Consider the following 17,778-nt stretch of genomic DNA (forward strand, 5'->3'; position numbering starts at 1 on the left):
TCAGTCATCTGTCACTTTGGTTGTGTTGCACATGTGGTTGTGGAAACAAGCCCTGGCTCAGGCTCCTGGCCTGGGTGCCGCAGGCGCTGGGGACGAGGAGGCTCGCAGGAGCCAGGCAGAGTAGGCGCTGTCCGGCTCAGGGACTGAGAACAGGGAGGTTGCTGACAGATGATGGCAGTTGTGGGAGTTGGCCGTCTGTGCTCCCAGCACTGTGGGAGGCCGAGGCAGGAGGATTACTTGAGCCCAGAAGTTCAAGACCAGTCTCTGGGCAACATAGTGAGACCCCATCTCTACTAAAAATAAAATAATTAGCCAAGCATGGTGGTGCACACCTGTGGTCCCAGCTACTTGGGAGGCTGAGGTGGGAGGATCCCTTGAACCCAGGAGGTCGAGGCTGCAGCGAGCTGTGATTGCACCACTGCACTCCAGCCTGGGTGAGAGAGTGAGACTATCTCAAAAAAAAAAAATTGAAAGTAGGGGTTGTGGGCCAGTGAGGGCACTGAGGGTGAGGGACAGTGATGGGGTGGGGAGCCTGGCGAAGGCTTGGTGTCGGGGGCACAGCTGTGAGCACCTGGGCTGGCAGCTGTGGGAGGCCTTTAGTTGGAGGGAGTCACTGGGCACTGAGACACGCGATGGTGCTGGGCTGTGGGGACCTGTTGGGGCCTGGCTGGGAGCCCAGAGCCTGGGGGGCAGATTCTTCCAGAAGCCCAGAGCGGGCAGCAGGCAGAGCTGGGGGCGAGACAGTGCCGGGAGCTGGGCTGTGTGTGTCCTTGGTCCCTTTCAGCCCCTGGGGAAAGGCCGTGTTGGGGTGGTGGGGGACTCCTGGCCACACCTGGGCAGGGCTTTGCTTGCAGAGATGCTTGGTGAGTGATGGGACGCGCTGAAGCCCCACGTTCCATGGCCACCAGCGCCCAAGGGACCCAAACCTGCGTCTCTGTCCTGACAGTGACAGTGAGGGACTCAGGGAAGGCCGCCACCTGTGGTGGTCTCCAAGTTCTCTGTCCCTGGGCTGGGGTGGAATGGGATGGGGTTGGGGGTACAGTGAGGCTGGGCCCTGCTCAGCTCAGCCCGGGCCTGGCCTCTGCGCTGCAGCCCTGGAGCCCACCCCTTCCTCTCCTACACCCTCTGCTGTCCAGGGTGTGGCGGGGGAGCTGAGCATGGGGTCAGGACAGGGCTGCTGGAGCCACGTGGTGGGGGCCCTCACTGCAGTCCCTGCATGCGCACACTCTGGGGACTCGGAGTGGGACCCCAGCACCGTCAGGGCCTGCATCGATGCGGGAGGCGGCCCGGCGGCCAGACCCACAATGACTCCTGCCCGGGAGCCGCAGCTTCTGGTCGTTGGTCGTTGCCCCACACGGAACTGCTCGGACCCAGCTGCAAGCCCCCAGCAACTCCATCCACACAGGCCTGGACGACGCCGGCCAAAGAGGCCGAGGAGAGAGAGACTCTTCCCAGCGGCCACTTAGGCCCCAGACTGCACGTCGGCAGGACACTAGACCAGTCTCATCCTGAGTGGTGTCTGCGAGGAGAGCCAGGTGCAGCTCCTGAGGCCCCAGGACGGTCCTCAGTCCCCCAAGCACCCAGGGCCCTGCTCTCAGCACCTCTGCAACCGGGGGCATCTTCTGGGCAGAGCTCTTGGCCTGTGTTGCTGCTGGGCTGTCCCATCCCTGCATCTGCTTGGGGTTGAGCCCAGGCCTTTACATTTTTCTTTTGTGCGTTTGTGGGTTTTGTTTTATTTTGTTTTTGATTTTTTTTTTTTCTTTTTTGAGACGGAGTTTCTCTCTTGTTGCCCGGGCTGGAGTGCAGTGGCGTGATCTTGGCTCACTGCAACCTCCGCCCCCCGACTTCATGCCATTCTCCTGTCTCAGCCTCCAGAGTAGCTGGGATTACAGGCACCTGCCACTACGCCCGGCTAATTTTTTTTTTTTTTTTTTTTGTATTTTTAGTAGAGATGGGGTTTTACCATATTGGCCAGCCTGGTCTTGATCTTCTGACCTTGTGATCTGCCCGCCTGGGCCTCCCAAAGTGCTGGGATTACAGGTGTGAGCCACTGTGCCTGGCATGTGTGTGTGTGTGTGTGTGTTTTGAGACAGAGTCTCACTCTGTCACCCAGATTGGAGGGCGGTAGTGCGATCTTGGCTCACTGCGACCTCCACCTCCCAGGTTCAAGTGATTCTCCTGCCTCAGCCTCCTGAGTAGGTGGGACTATAGGCGCCCGCCACCACACCTGGCTGTTATTTGTGTTTTTAGTAGAGATGAGGTTTCACCATGTTGGCCAGGCTGGTCTCGAACTCCCAACCTCAGGTGATCCTCCCACCTCGGCCTCCCAAAGTGCTGGGATTACAGGTGTGAACCATTGTGCCTGACCTGAATTTTTTAAAGGGTCTCTTTCCCAAACACTGGGACCTTTTGTGGCCATGTGCATCTCCCCCTCGCAGCCCTGGTGTTCCTGTGTGGGGCTCTGTTGCGCACCTGCTGGAGAACCCTCCAGAATCCAGGGCCATTCCCTCCCTCAGGAAGCCATGGGGAGAGCAGGAATCCTGGATGGACCCAGCGCCCAGTGGTGGGGCTCGGTCGGGGCGGGGGCAGGGGCACAGGGCAGGCAGTGTTTGCATTTGTTTGGTCCTCACTGGCTGGGAGCACTGGGCTGCCCTGCCCAGGGAAGGGCTCCTCGTTTCTGCCTTGCCATGGAGGGCTCCCCTGGTTTCAGGACAGGACTCAAACTCCGCCCTCAGTCTGTTTTGGAAGTCATCCTCTCTTGGAGCCTCTATGGAGGAGGATGCGTGTGGTGTGGGATGACTCCTGTGAGGGCTTCACCGTAAAGGGTAGGTGTTTAAAATTGTGAATGCTCCATGGGTGGGAGTGCTGTGTGCTGTGTTAAGCTTTCTCTCAGGCAGAAACAAGCCCACATGTGTTTTCAGTTTGCAACTAGGGCGTACATGTTGTTCCTCTTGAACCAGAGAGGTCTCGTGAGTTGACTATGCTGGGGTGCCCACCCCCATCCCATTCCATCCCAGCCCAGGACAGAGCACATGGAGAGCACCACAGGTGACGGCCTTCCTTGAGTTTGTTTTTGTTCATTTTGGGGTTTTATTTTTTGAGACAAGGTCTTGCCCTGTCACCCAGGCAGGAGTGCAGTGGTACAGTCAGCTCGCTGCAGCCTCCAACTCCTGGGCTCGAGAGACGCTCCTGCATCAGCCTCTCAAGTATAGCTGAGACCATAGGCAGGCACGGCAGGCACCACCGGGCGCGGTGAGAACATGCTAGTTTTAATTTGAGATCGCTATCATAAATGGGTTGCATAATCCAAGGCCCTGGATCTTGCTAAATCACACCCTCAAATTCACACATCCCCGTCAGAAACTCAGAGGTCAGGGATGAAGTCTACACAGTGGCTAAAGCTCCATGAGGGTCTGGCCTCTGAGCAGGTTTTTTTTTTTTTCTTGCTCTGTTGTGCAGGCTGGACTGCAATGGCAGAATCTCGCCTCACTGCAACCTCTGCCTTCCAGGTTCAAGCAGTTCTCCCTCCTCAGCCTCCGGAGTAGCTGGGATTACAGGTGTGTACCACCATGCCCGGCTAATTTTTTTTTTTTTTTTTTTTTTTTTTTTTTTTGAGACGGAGTCTCGCTCTGTCGCCCAGGCTAGAGTGCAGTGGTGCAATCTCGGCTCACTGCGAGCTCCGCCTCCCGGGTTCACGCCATTCTCCTGCCTCAGCCTCTCCGAGTAGCTGGGACTACAGGCGCCCGCCACCACGCCCGGCTAATTTTTTGTATTTTTAGTAGAGACGGGGTTTCACCATGGTCTTGATCTCCTGACCTCGTGATCCGCCCACCTCAGCCTCCCAAAGTGCTGGGATTACAAGCGTGAGCCACCGCGCCCAGCCAATTTTTGTATTTTTAATAGAGATAGGGTTTTGCCATGTTGGCCAGGAATTTTTGTATTTTTAATAGAGATAGGGTTTTGCCATGTTGGCCAGGTTGGTCTCAAACTCCTGACCTCAGGTGATCCACCCGCCTCAGCCTCCCAAGATGCTGGGATTACAGGCGTGAGCCACCACACCTGGCCACTTATTTTTTTTTTTAAACAAATAAGGACACATTCTTTTAAAATAAAGTTTCTCGGCCGGGCGCGGTGGCTCACGCTTGTAATCCCAGCACTTTGGGAGGCTGAGGCGGGCGGATCACGAGGTCAGGAGATCGAGACCACGGTGAAACCCCATCTCTACTAAAAATACAAAAAAATTAGCCGGGCGTGGTGGCGGGCGCCTGTAGTCCCAGCTACTCGGAGAGGCTGAGGCAGGAGAATGGCGTGAACCCCGGATGCGGAGCTTGCAGTGAGCCGAGATCGCGCCACTGCACTCCAGCCTGGGCGACAGAGCGAGACTCTGTCTTAAAAAATAAAAAATAAAATAAAATAAAATAAAGTTTCTCTTCCCCAACCTAAAAGTAGTAATGCTAGAATTTGAGCATAGCAGAAAAATACTTAGGAAAGTTAAATCCCAAACAAGAAAGACCATCTTGGACTGTGCTCAGTCGGTTGGAAAATAGAGCCAGGTGTCTGTGTGCTTGACAGAGGCGTGGCTGCATCTGCATAGCCCACCTTCAGATGGACTGGAGTTAGCACATTTGTAGTAATTGTTCCAACCATTCTTTCATATCTGAGGTATGTTTTTGACCTGTTTTAGTATGTCACTCGCGATCTTGAAGCACATTCTTTCATTGACTTAAATGTTTCCTGAGCCGTGAGCAGTGGCTCACGCCTGTAATCCCGGCACTTTGGGAGGCCAGGGCGGGTGGATCACCTGAGGTCAGGAATTCAAGACTAGCCTAACCAACATGGTGAAACCTCGTCTCTACCAAAAATACAAAAATTAGCTGGGTGTGGTGGCTTGCGCCTGTAATCCCAGCTACTCAGGTGGTTGAGGCATGAGAATTGCTTGGACCGCGATGGCGGAGCTTGTAGTGAGCTGAGATCGTGCCACTGCACTCCAGCCTGGGCGACAGAGCGAGATTTGTTCTCAAAAAAAAAAAAAAAAATCCTGAACCAGCTACTCAGAGGTGAAGAGATGGATTTTTTTTTCAGGAACGACACTGCCTTAGTTAGAGGCAATGTATTGCTGCGGCTGCGGCTGAAATTGTGAGCTTTGCCACCCAGTGCCAGCCTCACTTTTTTCCTCTGTCCATGCCTGAGGCATCGCTGTAAAGTTACATCCCTGCACTAGCCGCAGGCACCGGAGGCAGTGTGCTGCCCGCTGACCCCAGGGCACTCCCGCGACCCAGGCTCAGGGACTCCCCACCAATCGCTCTCGGTACTGTCTGGCCCCAGGTGTAGGCCCTCCTGCCTGCGTGTGTATTAGCTGTTGTAGAGGGTTTTGGGCAAAGCTGGTGTGTAGACTGGGTCGTTTTTTCCTTGTGTTAATAGTACAATTTCCTTCAGGTTGTAGATGTACTATGACTGAAGCACGGAATAGAAGAAATGAGCGGATTCTGTATTTAAGGGATTTTTAGTGGAATCATTTCAGACCCATCTGATAGGTTCCATTTTCCTTCATCTTCCAGTTCATAGGAACAGGTTTCAGATTAAGAGTGACCTACGAGCTCCGTACCCTGCGTTTAGATGGGGCTGGGCAGGCACGCGGACTTGGGAGGGAGAAGGGTCTTGCAGGGCAGGCAGCGGCTCGAGGTCACGCCGCCCCGCCCCGCCACGCCCCGCCCCGCGAGCGCCCCTGTTGGGTCGACCGTGTTTCACTTGAGTCGTCCTGGAGCAGCTGCAGGTGGAGGAGGGCAGGGCAGGAGGAGCCGGGCAGCGGGGCGGCTCCGGGGCTTTCTGCCTCAAGACCTCTGGCCCCCGCTGCCCGCGCCCACTTGCCCGCCCAGCTCGTAGCCAGGAGCCGCGGGGACCGGGTGCAACCGAGTCGGAGGGAAGGTTTGGGGAGGGCAGTGCGGGGGGCGTGGCCAGTGCGGCGGGGGCGGGGCTGAGTCACGTTGAGGGGCGCGGCCAACGCGGAGGGGGCGGGGCTCGGGCCGGGTTTGAATCCCCGGCGGCGGCGCGGGGCGGTCGCGGACCGTGAGTCAGCATCGGCGGCGGCCCCATCGCGTGGCAGCCCTGCCACGCCAAGGTGCGGGTCTCGTTACTCGGCGCTCAGGAGCGGCCCCTCCCCTAGGTGCGCCCTCCAGGTGCGTCCCCCGCGTCCCGGAGCCGGGTGTGACAGCCGCGGGGTGGGCCCGGGCTTCTCAGAGGCCCGGAGCGAGGCGAAGGCGCCGCCTTCTTGGAACCTGCCTCTGCCGGGCGCTCGCCGGTTCCCAGCGCGGGTTTGGGCCGCCTGCGTCCCCTAGCGAGGCGGGGTCGGTGCCCCGAGGGAGGGCAGGGGAGTGGAGCGGAGCGGGGCAGGGGAGTGCAGCGGAGCGGGGCAGGGGAGCGGAGTGGAGCGGGTCAGGAATGCGGAGCGGGGCAGGAGAGGGCACGGGAACGGGGCAGGGGAGGGCACGGGAACGGGGCAGGGGCGGGCCGACCCTCTGCGTCCTGGCCTGGCCCGCCTGCACTCAGCCTGCGTGGTACGGGGATTTCCCTGGCGTCGGGGGCTCCCCCGCCCTGTCCTGAGTTCCGAACAGTCTGTAGCTTGTCCTCGCGTGTCCCTGACCCCGGGGGACCGCGGCGCCTTGAATGTGCTGTGTCACGGCAGAGCCAGGCTGTGTCGCCGTGACTCAGCGGGGCCGGTGGTTTCCTAACGCCCGGGGCTGAGGCAGCTTGGTCTGACCCAGCTGTACTCGCTTACGTGACCAGCTTCACCTAGATTTTGCCTTTGCACAAGGGTCAGCTGTTTCTTTGAGAATGTTTCAGAAGATCTGTCTAACCTTGGAACAGTGAGGTGAGGTGGGGGAGAAGCTGCGGGCGAGAAAGTGGGCCAAGACGGTGCAGCAGCCGTCTCCCCCCTAGATTTCTGGGAGTGAGCCCTAGATAGCACCCTAGGGGTGGTGGAGCCCCCTGGGACCCTCCTCGGTGTCCTCTTTGGAGCAGAGGCACTTGGCTCTGAAGCAGGGCCGGAGTGTCTCGGGGGCACCCACACGCTCCCCGAACGTCCCCTCTCCAGGCAGCTTCCCGGGCTTCAGCGCAGGTGACTTGGCTGAGGTGGGTGGCGGCTGACGCCCTCTGAGCTGAGTGCGAGCCTAGTTTGTCGGGTGAGCGTTGAAGGCAGCTTAGCCCCTCCACATGCTGCGCGCTCTGCACCTGGTGGGTGAAGCCTCTGCTGACGTAGCACAGAGCCTGGTGCGATCACCCCACTCCAACGGGAGAAAAGGCGCTTCCGTTCCTGTCCCCCAACTTCTTTGCGTCTTTGATTTTCATGAGGGGTTTCTGGGTCTCTGCCAGGTTTGAGGGGCGGTGAGCTCTGAAGGGGCTGCTATATCCTGATCCCGGGACTTGGGTGCAGAGGGCAGGTCCAGGTTCCCGAGCCTGGCTGACCTGACCATGGGCAAACGGCTTGGCCCTGCCTGTCATCAAGCCCCAGTCTGGGAGCACGAGGGGGCTGTGGGCAGTCCGGCGGGTTGGGGGATCGGTGCCTGTACTCAAGTGAGTCTGTCCAGGGCCCTGAATGGTTCAGGCTGACACGTGCAAGGACGCGGTGGAGGGCATTCCACGCAGAGCTTGGAGGTCGAGCAGCTTTCTGGGGACTGGTGGGGCTGATCTTACTGAACGGAAGGCGCGGCCAGGCTGAGCCTGCAGTGGCATGACAGGTTAGGAGCCCGGCAAAGGACCCATTGGGAAGCGGTGACCGGCACGCGCAAGGGCGCAAGCTCCCTCCTTTCTTGCAAGCCAGGACTCAGGACGCGATGAAGCTTTTCTTGGTAGGAAGGTCACTATTGCGATGCACGAAGGCAGGCTGGGCATGGGCCTCAGTGGGGGTGGGTTGAGCAAGCAGCCCCTGAGGAAGGAATCCTGCAGTGCCAGCTTCCAGGAGCCCCTGCACACGTGGTGTCTGGGAAGGGCCTGCAGCGGGGGCATGGGAACGAGCAAGGGATCCTTTGCCAGGGAGGAGGAAGGGCTGTGGCCCCTGCTGGGGGACATCCAGGACGTCTGGGCTTTGGGGCTGCAGAGCCTCTGTGTTGGGCAGGTCCAGGCCACTGGAGAGGCTGCCAGCCCCCAAGGAGGAGGGTGGGCACGGGGGTGGGCCTGGGAGGGAAGCTGGTGCCTGTGACCACAGGCAGTTCAGGGCACAGGCGCAGGGCTGAAGGGAAAGGCCCGGGGTAGCAGTGGGCAGAGTGAGTGGTGAGGAGGCCCCAGAAAACAGCTGTAGGGGGAGTGGAGGCAGAGGGGGGGTCTCCTTCCTGAGGGAGGACTCAGGGAGGGAGGATTGTGCACAGCAGGGGGCAGATCTGTTGGTACAGTCTTGAGGGTCCTGGGGAGGATGGGCAGGACCAACAGGGGCATCTGTAGGTGGACCCCCATGTCCTGGGTTGAATTGTGTCCCCTGAAAGTTGCATTTGAGGCTGGGCCTAGTGGCTCACGCCTGTAATCCCAGCACTTCGGCAGGCGGATCACCTGAGGTCGGGAGTTCATGACCAGCCTGACCAACATACAGAAAACCTGTCTCTACTAAAAATACAAAATTAGCTGGGGGTGGAGTAGTCCCGCCTTCTCGGGAGGCTGAGGCAGGAGAATAGCTTGAACCTGGGAGGCGGAGGTTGCAGTGAGCTGAGATTACGTCATTGCACTCCAGCCTGGGTGACAGAGCAAGACTCTGTCTCGGTTGGGGGGCTCGGTGGGGGCGAGGAGATGCACCTGAACCCCAGGACTCGTACCTGGGTACGTGGCGTTTCATGGAAACACAGCAGGTTCTCTTATCCCAGGGTTTGCTGTCCACTGCCTCAGTGGCTGGTGCAAGGTCTAGGTTCAGGACAGCAGCATACCGCATTTGATTGCTCAGGTAACTTTCATTACTGTGCAGTGCTGAAATCTGTCTGTGTTACCAGTTAATCTTGTTAATCTCTTACTGGGCTTGACGTGCAGATGAGGACGTTCGTGTAGGAAAAAGTCTGGTATATAGGGGTTCTGTGCTATCCGCAGTGTCAGGTGTCCATGGGGGGTCTTGGAATGTTTCCCCCCCTGCTGCAGATCGCAGGGTGCTACTGCAGGGTCCTCATAACCAGGTTAAAATGAGGCCGGTAGGGTGGGACTCTGAGCTAGTGACCAGTCTCCTTATAAGAAGAAACTTGGACAGACACTCGGAAGAGATGGCCCCCAGAGCAGAGGCAGACACTGGAGCCACGCGGCTGCCAGCCGTGAAGGAGGATGGACGCCAGGAGGAGGGGAAGACCCTAGTCCTGGAGGGAGGAGGGAGGAGGAGGAGCGCACCCCAGCCTTGGAGGGGGGAGGGAAGAGGAGCGCCCCAGCCCTGGAAAGAGGGAGGAGGAGTGCCCCAGCCCTGGAGGGAGGAGGGAGGGGGGAGGAGGAGCATGCCCCAGCCCTGGAGGGAGGGGGGAGGAGGAGCATGCCCCAGCCCAGGAGGGAGGAGGGAGGGGGGAGGAGGAGCGTGCCCCAGCCCTGGAGGGAGGAGGGAGGAGGCCCTGCCCACTGGGGATCTGACTTTCAGCCTTGGAGCCACCTGTCCGAGGCTGCTCAGTGCGTGGTCCTCTGCCACTGCCTCCAGTGTCTCGGCTGGGTGCTTCTCAGCATGACTTCAGTCAGGCTTTGAGGTTGTGCCCTCTACGGCCATGGCTTGAGGACATCGAGCGGATGACGGGGACCGGGAGGGCTGGCCCACCCTGCAGGCCAGGGTGGATGTCCGCTCGGGGGCGCCACTGTCCGGTGAGTGGGAAGGAGAGGAGTGAATGGCTCTGGGTGCCACTGGCCCAAGGCCTGCCTTTGGCTCCGCTGATGAGCATCCTTGAGGGCTGAGGCATTCGCGGATGCTACTGTGGGTTCCTGGTCCCCAGGGGGTCTTGGCCTGGCTGCCCCCATCCCCAACCTGTTACTCTAGTTTCTGGATAAGACCTTCGAAAGTCCCTAAAAGCTTCATTTGAACGGTGTCTCCGTGGGAGCGGAGACCACTCCTGTATGCGTCATGTGCTGTCCCGGACGCCCCAGGGGGTCACGTTCTCTGCCCCGGGCCCTGCTGCCTCTGTGACGGGTTGGGGAAGGACAGTGTTGTCAGGTGGCGCCACAGCCCAGCCTCTGCGCCCCGGAAATTCCCTCACAGCTGGCGTGTGGATGAGGGTTGAGTCTGGGTTGTGCTGTGCGGTGGAGTGGGGTGGGGGTGGCCTCTGCCTTGTAGCCTCTGGAGTCCACCGTCCACCCCCGAGCCAGGCTCCTCTCCCACCTGCTGCTCTGGGTGGTGGAGCACGGTCTCCACACAGTGTGGCTGCTGAGCGAGGCCAGATTCGGGGTGAAGTTCAGAGGCCCAGACCTGCCAGGCTGCGCTGCATCCACACCAGCCTGTGCGCGATGGGCTGTGCACCGCTGGGGCCACCACCGTAGCACGAGGATTTTCTGGCTGCTCCTGGGATGCTCGGAGTGTGTGGCCGCCGAGCACCAGGCCTCGGGCAAGGGGCCACCCGCCACCCTGTGGTTGCTCTCATGGTCCCTGTGGCGATGACTGGTGCCAGCTGCTTCCAGGGAGGAGAAGTGGAGGCCTGGGTGGAGGAGTGAGGTGCAGGCAGGCCATGTGCTGAGGCTGGGCCCCATAGCTGCGTTCCCAACACATCTCGTGTGTGGCTAGGGCCGAGTTCTTTTTTTTTTTTTTTTTTGAGACGGAGTCTCGCTCTGTCGCCCAGGCTGGAGTGCAGTGGCGCGATCTCGGCTCACTGCAGGCTCCGCCTCCCGGGTTCACGCCATTCTCCTGCCTCAGCCTCCCGCGTAGCTGGGACTACAGGCGCCCGCCACCTCGCCCGGCTAATTTTTTTCGTATTTTTAGTAGAGACGGGGTTTCACCATGTTAGCCAGGATGGTCTCAATCTCCTGACCTCGTGATCCGCCCGCCTCGGCCTCCCAAAGTGCTGGGATTACAGGAGTGAGCCACCGCGCCCGGCCAAGGCTGCGTTCTTCTTAGAAGTCACCTTCCTGCCTTTCCTGCTGATTATGCTGAAAATGTCTGGAAAGGCCCCAGCTGTCTTCCCCGGCATAGTGGGGTTTTGTCCCTCTGCGGCCCCTTGGCTGCCGAGTCCATGTTTCTCCAGCCGTTTCCTGGGACGCCCCCTGTGTGGTGAACCTGCTGTCACCCTGACATGGCCACCAGGTCCTGACAGTCAGCCCTGCCTGGCTCAGCCAGCTGCACGCTGGGTGGGGTGGGGTGTGGGGAGTCAGGCCACAGGAGGTCTGTGAGGGCGGGACTCGATGTCGGGTAGGTGGGGCGGTGACCCCTCTTCGCTTCTGCTGGGCCCCACCTTGTCTGAACCCAGCACCAGGCAGGGGCTGGCCAGGCTGGAGATTCCCGGCGCGCCGACCCCCACGGTCGTTCTGACAGGTGTCCCCCGGGTACAGTTGCCTGGGGCTGTGGAGGGACCATCCGTCCCAGGTGAGGACAGGAGGAAGGGGGTGTGGGGCCCTTCAGGGACAGGCAGGGGTGGCTTTGCGTGTCTCAGAGTAGGCCTCAGCAGCACACTGTCCAGTACCAGGCATCAGTGGGGGGTCCAAGAACTTGCAGCCAGCAGGGATGACAGGGCAGGGCCACCCAGGAGAGACCCCACACAGCGCACGTGGGAGAGTGGACACCAAATGCGCGCAGCAGTGAGGGCGCCTGGGCAGCAGTCCCTGTGCGGTGTGCTCCACACTGCTGAGGTCTCTGTGCAGTGTTGGCCGCGACACTGGGCTGGGCTGGGGAGGCGGCGCCGGCCCACAGGGTGTATCCCAGAGCTCCTGCAGCCGCCGCAGTCCCCTGGCCTGCCCCAAGTGGTACGTGGGTTCTCAGATCCCAGATCCCCTGGTCACCCCTCACCCCCAACCCAACCTCTGTGCAGTGGCTGCGGGAGTTCGAGATGCGCTGTGGCTTCAGGGGCAGGTGGCCTGAGAGCTCAGCCTCCTCGTGATGGCTTCCTAATTCTAGGAAGGGGCCCTGGGGTCACTGCTTGCCATTCGGGGTCGGGGGTGGGGACTTGGGAGGGAAGGGCCCGTGCAGGAGGGCAGCCCCATGGCCTGCAGGGGACGGCTGGGGACAGCCTTGGAAGGCAGGGCTGGCTGGGTGAGGCCACTCCGAGGGGGGTCCTTCCCACTCAGTCTTGAGCCTTGGGAGTTGAGGAGTTGAGGTCTTGGTGCTTGGCATGAAATTGCACGTGAACACCTGCTCCTTGAAATCACCCTCACGGAAAGTTTTTTCTTTTCTTTTGAGACGGAGTCTCGCTCTGTCCCTGAGGCTGGAGTGCAGTGGTTCGATCTCCGCTCACTGCAAGCTCCGCCTCCTGGGTTCACGCCATTCTCCTGCCTCAGCCTCCCGAGTAGCTGGGACCACAGGTGCCCGCCACCACGCCCAGCTAATTTTTTGTATTTTTTTTAGTAGAGACGGGGTTTCACCGTGTTAGCCAAGATGGTCTCCATCTCCTGACCTGGTGACCCGCCCGCCTCGGCCTCCCAGAGTGCTGGGATGACCAGCGTGAGCCACTGCGCCTGGCCGTGGAAAGTTTTTTAAACAGTCGAGTGTGCACACGTAGACAGATGGTAACACACACTTAGGTATTTAAACTCCGAGGGGCAGCCAGCAGCGTGTCAGAGGCGAGGACCCAGCTGCTGGCTGTGGTGCGGGGCGTCCCACCTGAGCACGCTCCTTCTGCCGGAGGAACAGCCAAGCCTTCCCACTGCCTGCGGGGGGGCTGCGAGGATGGGCTGGGGGTGTCCTTCTCGGGCTCCCCCAGCAACTCCCATGCCTTCTGCCCTTGGTCTCACTCTAAGCCCAGGCAGGACGGTCGTCGTCCTCAGCTAGGCTTCCTGAGCTCTGCAGCACTGGGTGGGCTGTGGATGACGGGGGGCTCTGTTGACAGGTTCTGCGTTAGACCTGCATCTCAGCAACGTGAATATTGCATCCCTAGAGAAGGACCTGGAAGAGCAAGACGGCCACGACCTGGGACCAGCAGGTGAGGGTGGGGAGGACCTGGGGCCCTGCTCCTCCGGCCGCTGAACAGCTAAGTGCTGTGGCAGGAGGATCGCTTGAGCCCGGGGAGGTCCAGGCTGCAGTGAGCTGAGGTTGCACCACTGCACTCCTGCCTGGGCCACAGGGCAAGACCCCATCTCTGGTTTTCGGGGCGGGAGGATCCCCTTCTGGCGGTACCTCCTCCTCTCCCTGGCTGCCTCTCCCCTTCCCTCCCCTGCACATCGACTCCTCAGCGTCTCTCTCCTGCCTGCCTACTTCTTCAGAAGAGGCCTGCCCAGTTCTTCAGTTGACCTTTGTCCCAGCAAAGTGGCCCCACAGAGACAGGCGGGGCTTTTCCTGAAAGTGTTGATGGTCCCCGAAAGACAAATGTATTCAAATTGTAGACAAAAGATCGACATCCATACAAATACATCTTTTTTTTTGAGACGGAGTCTCGTTCTGTCACCCAGGCTGGAGTGCGGTGGTGCGATCTCGGCTCGCTGCAAGCTCCCCCTCCCGGGTTCACGCCATTCTCCTGCCTCAGCCTCCCGAGTAACTGGGATTACAGGCGCCCGCCACCGCGCCCGGCTAATTTTTTATATTTTTAATAGAGACAGGGTTTCACCGTGTTAGCCAGGATGGTCTCGATCTCCTGACGTCGTGATCCGCCCACCTTTGCCTCCCAAAGTGCTGGGATTACAGGCGTGAGCCACCGCGCCCGGCCCCATACTAATGTATCTTAACATTCTATACAACATCTTTCTCTTCAGCCTAAAAGTGTTTTCTTTCTGCTTTTAAAAGAAAGTAAACCATTTCAGGGGGCCTGGACAAGTGCCGGGAGGACTGTGCCAGTGACTGAGTTGGCCGGCAGGGTCTGGTGGGTGTCCGGCCCCTGGGGGGGCCCACGTTAAACCCCCCGTGTCCCCCCCTCTGGTTGGAATCCCTGTCAACCCGTGGCTTGCCCAGCTGTGTGGGACATGGTCGCTGGAGGCGCCGGGGCTCCTCACCCATAGACGGTGGCGGCTGGCCTGGCCCCCATATTCCCATCCCCCATATCCCCCCATCACCACCACCTGCTGGGTCTGTCTTCCGTGGCTGCCTTCCGCCCGTGGCAGATATTTGAGCAGAGGCCCGGCGGTACACCCTTCGCTGACTGGTCCGCCCCTGCCAGGTCCCAGGTCGCTGGCCGGCTCTGCGCCTGTCGCCATCCCCGGCTCCCTGCCCCGAGCACCATCGCTACACTCGCCATCCTCCGCGTCCACCTCGCCGCTCAGCTCGCTGTCCCAGCCCCTCCCAGGGCCCGTGGGCTCCTCGGCCATGACACCTCCCCAGCAGCCGCCACCCCTGCGTTCAGAGCCGGGCGCACTGGGCTCTGCAGCCTCATCCTACAGCCCCCTAGGTGAGTGCCGGCTCCCTCCTTGCCGGCGTTGCCGTGAAGCCTCCGTGGGGCTCCCTGCCAGATGCCGTCCTGACTGAGGGGCCTCACACGGAACCTTGTGCCCTATCCATGGTGGCAAACCCCATGGCCTGCTGCTCATGGTTCCCCCACCCTGCAGACTGAGTCTTGCTCCGATGCCCAGGCTGGACTGCAGTGGTACGATCTCGGCTCACCGCAAGCTCCGCCTCCCAGGTTCAAGCAATTCTCCTGCCTCAGCCACCCGAGTAGCTGGGATTACAGGCGTGCGCCACCACCCCCAGCTAGTTTTTGTAATTTTAGGAGAGACAGCGTTTCACCATGTTGGCCGGGCTGGTCTTAAACTCCTGACCTCGTGATCTGCCCGCCTCGGCTTCCCAAAGTGTGGGATGACAGGCCTGAGCCACTGCGCCTGGCTGTTTGTTATGTTGTAAAAGAACTAACACTTGGCCGGACGCAGTGGCTCACGCCTGTCATCCCAGCACTTTGAGAGGCCGAGGTGGGCAGATCACCTGAGGTCCAGAGTTCGAGACGAGCCTGATCAACATGGAGAAACCCTGTCTCTACTAAAAATACAAAATTAGCTGGGCATGGTGGCGCATGCCTGTAATCCCAGCTACTTGGGAGGCTGAGGCAGGAGAATTGCTTGAACCCGGGAGGCGGAGGTTGCAGTGAGCCAAGATTGCGCCATTACGCTCCAGCCTGGGCAACAAGAGTGAAACTCCATCTCAAAAAAAAAAAAAAAAAAGGGAAGAAAAAGGCCCGGCACGGTGGCTCATGCCTGTCATCCCAGCACTTTGGGAGGCTGAGGTGGGCGGATCACGAGGTCAGGAGATCGAGACCATCCTGGGCAACATGGTGAAACCTCGTCTCTACTAAAAATACAAAAATTAGCCGGGCATGGTGGCACATGCCTGTAATCCCAGCTACTCGGGAGGCTGAGGCAGGAGAATTGCTTCAACCCGGGCGCCGGAGGTTGCAGTGAGTCAAGATGGCGCCACTGCACTCCAGTCCAGCCTGGCAATAGAGCGAGACTCCATCTCAAAACAAACAAACAAACAAACCTAACACTTTGGGCCAACATGGTGGCTCAAGCCTGTAATCCCAGCACTTTGGGAGGCCGAGGTGAGCGGATCACTTGAGGCCAGGGGTTCAAGACCAGCCTAGGCACCTTAGTGACTCCTGACTCTACAAAAAAAATACAAAATTTTAAAAGTTTTTATTTTTTTAAAACAAAGTCTCACTGTTGTCCAGGCTCCAGCAATCTTGGCTCACTGCAACCTCTGCCTTCCGGGTTAAAATGATTGTCATGTCTCAGCCTCCCGAGTAGCTGGGATCACAGGCACCTGCTACCACGCCAGGCTAATTTTTGTATTTTTAGTAGAGATGGGGTATCACCGTGTTGGCCAGGCCAGTGTCAAACTCCTGACCTCAAGTGATCTGCCTGCCTCGACCTCCCAAAGTGCTGGGATGACAGGCCTGTTTTTTTTAAGTAACATTTAAACTATCTCAGTCACAGTCTCTGCATACACATTGGCAGTCACCACATGGACACAGCTCTGTAGGGTCTTTGAGAGTCTCCGTGTGTGAGGGGTTCCTGGGGGTGGAGTCTGAGAACCACTGCCCCTCCCACCTCGTGGTGTGGTCCCAGGAACTCGAATTTAATTCCTCTCTGTTCAGACTCCTCAGGTGGCTAGGAAGGCGTAGATCTGGTGGGGAGACCGGCCGGGGCAGGTGTCATGTCAGCGCCTCTTCCTGAGCCTGGTGGGGTCCAGGAGTGGGGCAAGGGGCAGGTGTGGCTGCACCCCTGCTGTCAGGGCAGGTGAGCCCCAGAGGGTGCCCGTGTAGCGGTGGGGCCTCGGGCATAGCACCCACCAATCCCACCAGGCGGCGAGCACAGCGGGGCTGGGCCGTCATCGACCCTTTCACACTCAGGTTTGAACGGTGTCCCCGGGAGCATCTGGGACTTTGTTTCCGGCAGCTTCTCCCCCAGCCCCTCCCCTATCCTGAGTGCCGGCCCCCCATCCTCTTCGAGTGCAAGTCCAAACGGAGCTGAGCTGGCCCGGGTCAGGCGGCAGCTGGACGAGGCCAAGAGGAAGATCCGGCAGTGGGAGGAGTCCTGGCAGCAGGTGAAGCAGGTGAGTGTGTGGGGAGCCAGACAGGTGAGGAGGAGGGAGGGCTGCCGGGGACTCAGGTGAGCGTGTGGGGGTGAGATGGGAGGGGAGGGGAGGGAGGGCTGCTGGGGACTCAGGTGAGCGTGTGGGGGTGAGATGGGAGGGGCTGAGATGGGCCCTGGCTGTCTCCTGCACGGGCCCTGGGTTTCAGGTCTGCGATGCCTGGCAGCGAGAGGCACAGGAGGCCAAGGAACGTGCCCGCGTGGCCGACAGCGACCGGCAGCTGGCGCTGCAGAAGAAGGAGGAGGTGGAGGCGCAGGTGAAGCAGCTGCAGGAGGAGCTGGAGGGCCTGGGCGTAGCCTCCACACTGCCAGGGCTGCGGGGCTGTGGGGACATCGGCACCATTCCCCTGCCGAAGCTGCACTCGCTGCAGAGTCAGCTGCGCCTGGACCTGGAAGCGGTGGACGGCGTGAGTCCTGCTCTGGGCAGGGTGAGGGGCCAGCCTGCCTGCAGGGCTGCTGTCCCTGGCTGGGGAGGGCCCTGGCTGGTGCAGGGTCCCCTTTCTCCCTCGCCCCAGGGTCCCCTTCCTCCCTCGCCCCAGGGTCCCCTTCCTCCCTCGCCCCAGGGTCCCCTTCCTCCCTCGCCCCAGGATCTGCTCCAGGCCTAGGGAGGAGACAGTGCCCCGCCCCAGCACAGCCCCATGTGGCCTCCTTGCCTGTCTCCCTGGGAGCTGCCTGTCCTGTCAGGCTGGCCCTTGCCCTTTCACCCCTCCCTCTTGTCAGCGAATGCCACGCTGCACCCTCCACGGGGAAGGTGGCCCCATCCCTCCCTGTTCACAGCTGCAACCCTCACACACGCTCCCTCCACTTCAGCGTGCCCCTCCTCACCTCGCCTGCTAAGGGTGGGCTATTGGCCTGGCTGCTGTAGGACAGAGGGTCCTGCATAGCCCACATCTTGGGCACCCAGCCGCCAGGGCCCTCAGGGGCCTGGCCTGTGGCCACTGCCGTGTCTGTGGTGGTCCCAGGAGGCCGTTCTCTGCCCAGGGCTCTTAAGACAGAGCATCCCCCCCGACCCCACAGCTGCCTTCTCCCTCAGGTGGCCCTGGCTGGGCCGTCTCCCTGACCCTGTCCCTGTAGCTGGTGGCCAGGCGGCCTGAGATGCTGAGTCCTGCCTGGAAGGCCCTCTGGCTCCCCAGC

The 17,778-nt window shown here is 60.2% G+C and overlaps 1 protein-coding gene across 7 annotated transcripts in view; it reads left to right on the top strand.

The window, feature by feature from the left end:
- Positions 1-17,778, top strand: part of UNKL (unk like zinc finger) — a 47,413-nt gene that overhangs the window by 26,620 nt on the left and 3,015 nt on the right. For 3 of the 7 annotated variants that reach the window (XR_004246354.2, XM_032144932.2, XM_032144935.2), the window contains 4 exons: positions 12,966-13,058; positions 14,226-14,453; positions 16,404-16,606; positions 16,794-17,051. Coding sequence is in view for 5 of the 7 variants with exons in the window: in XM_032144932.2 (XP_032000823.1) it covers positions 12,966-13,058; positions 14,226-14,453; positions 16,404-16,606; positions 16,794-17,051 (782 nt within the window). In the remaining 2 variants the exon portion in view is untranslated. Of the gene's footprint in view, positions 1-5,042; positions 6,119-12,965; positions 13,059-14,225; positions 14,454-16,403; positions 16,607-16,793; positions 17,052-17,778 lie in introns of those variants that run through there. The other 4 variants (XR_009211765.1, XM_032144938.2, XM_032144936.2 and 1 more) reach the window with 4 other exon arrangements.

This window comes from Hylobates moloch, unplaced genomic scaffold, assembly GCF_009828535.3.
Source record: "Hylobates moloch isolate HMO894 unplaced genomic scaffold, HMol_V3 SCAFFOLD_23, whole genome shotgun sequence".
NCBI lineage: Eukaryota > Metazoa > Chordata > Mammalia > Primates > Hylobatidae > Hylobates > Hylobates moloch.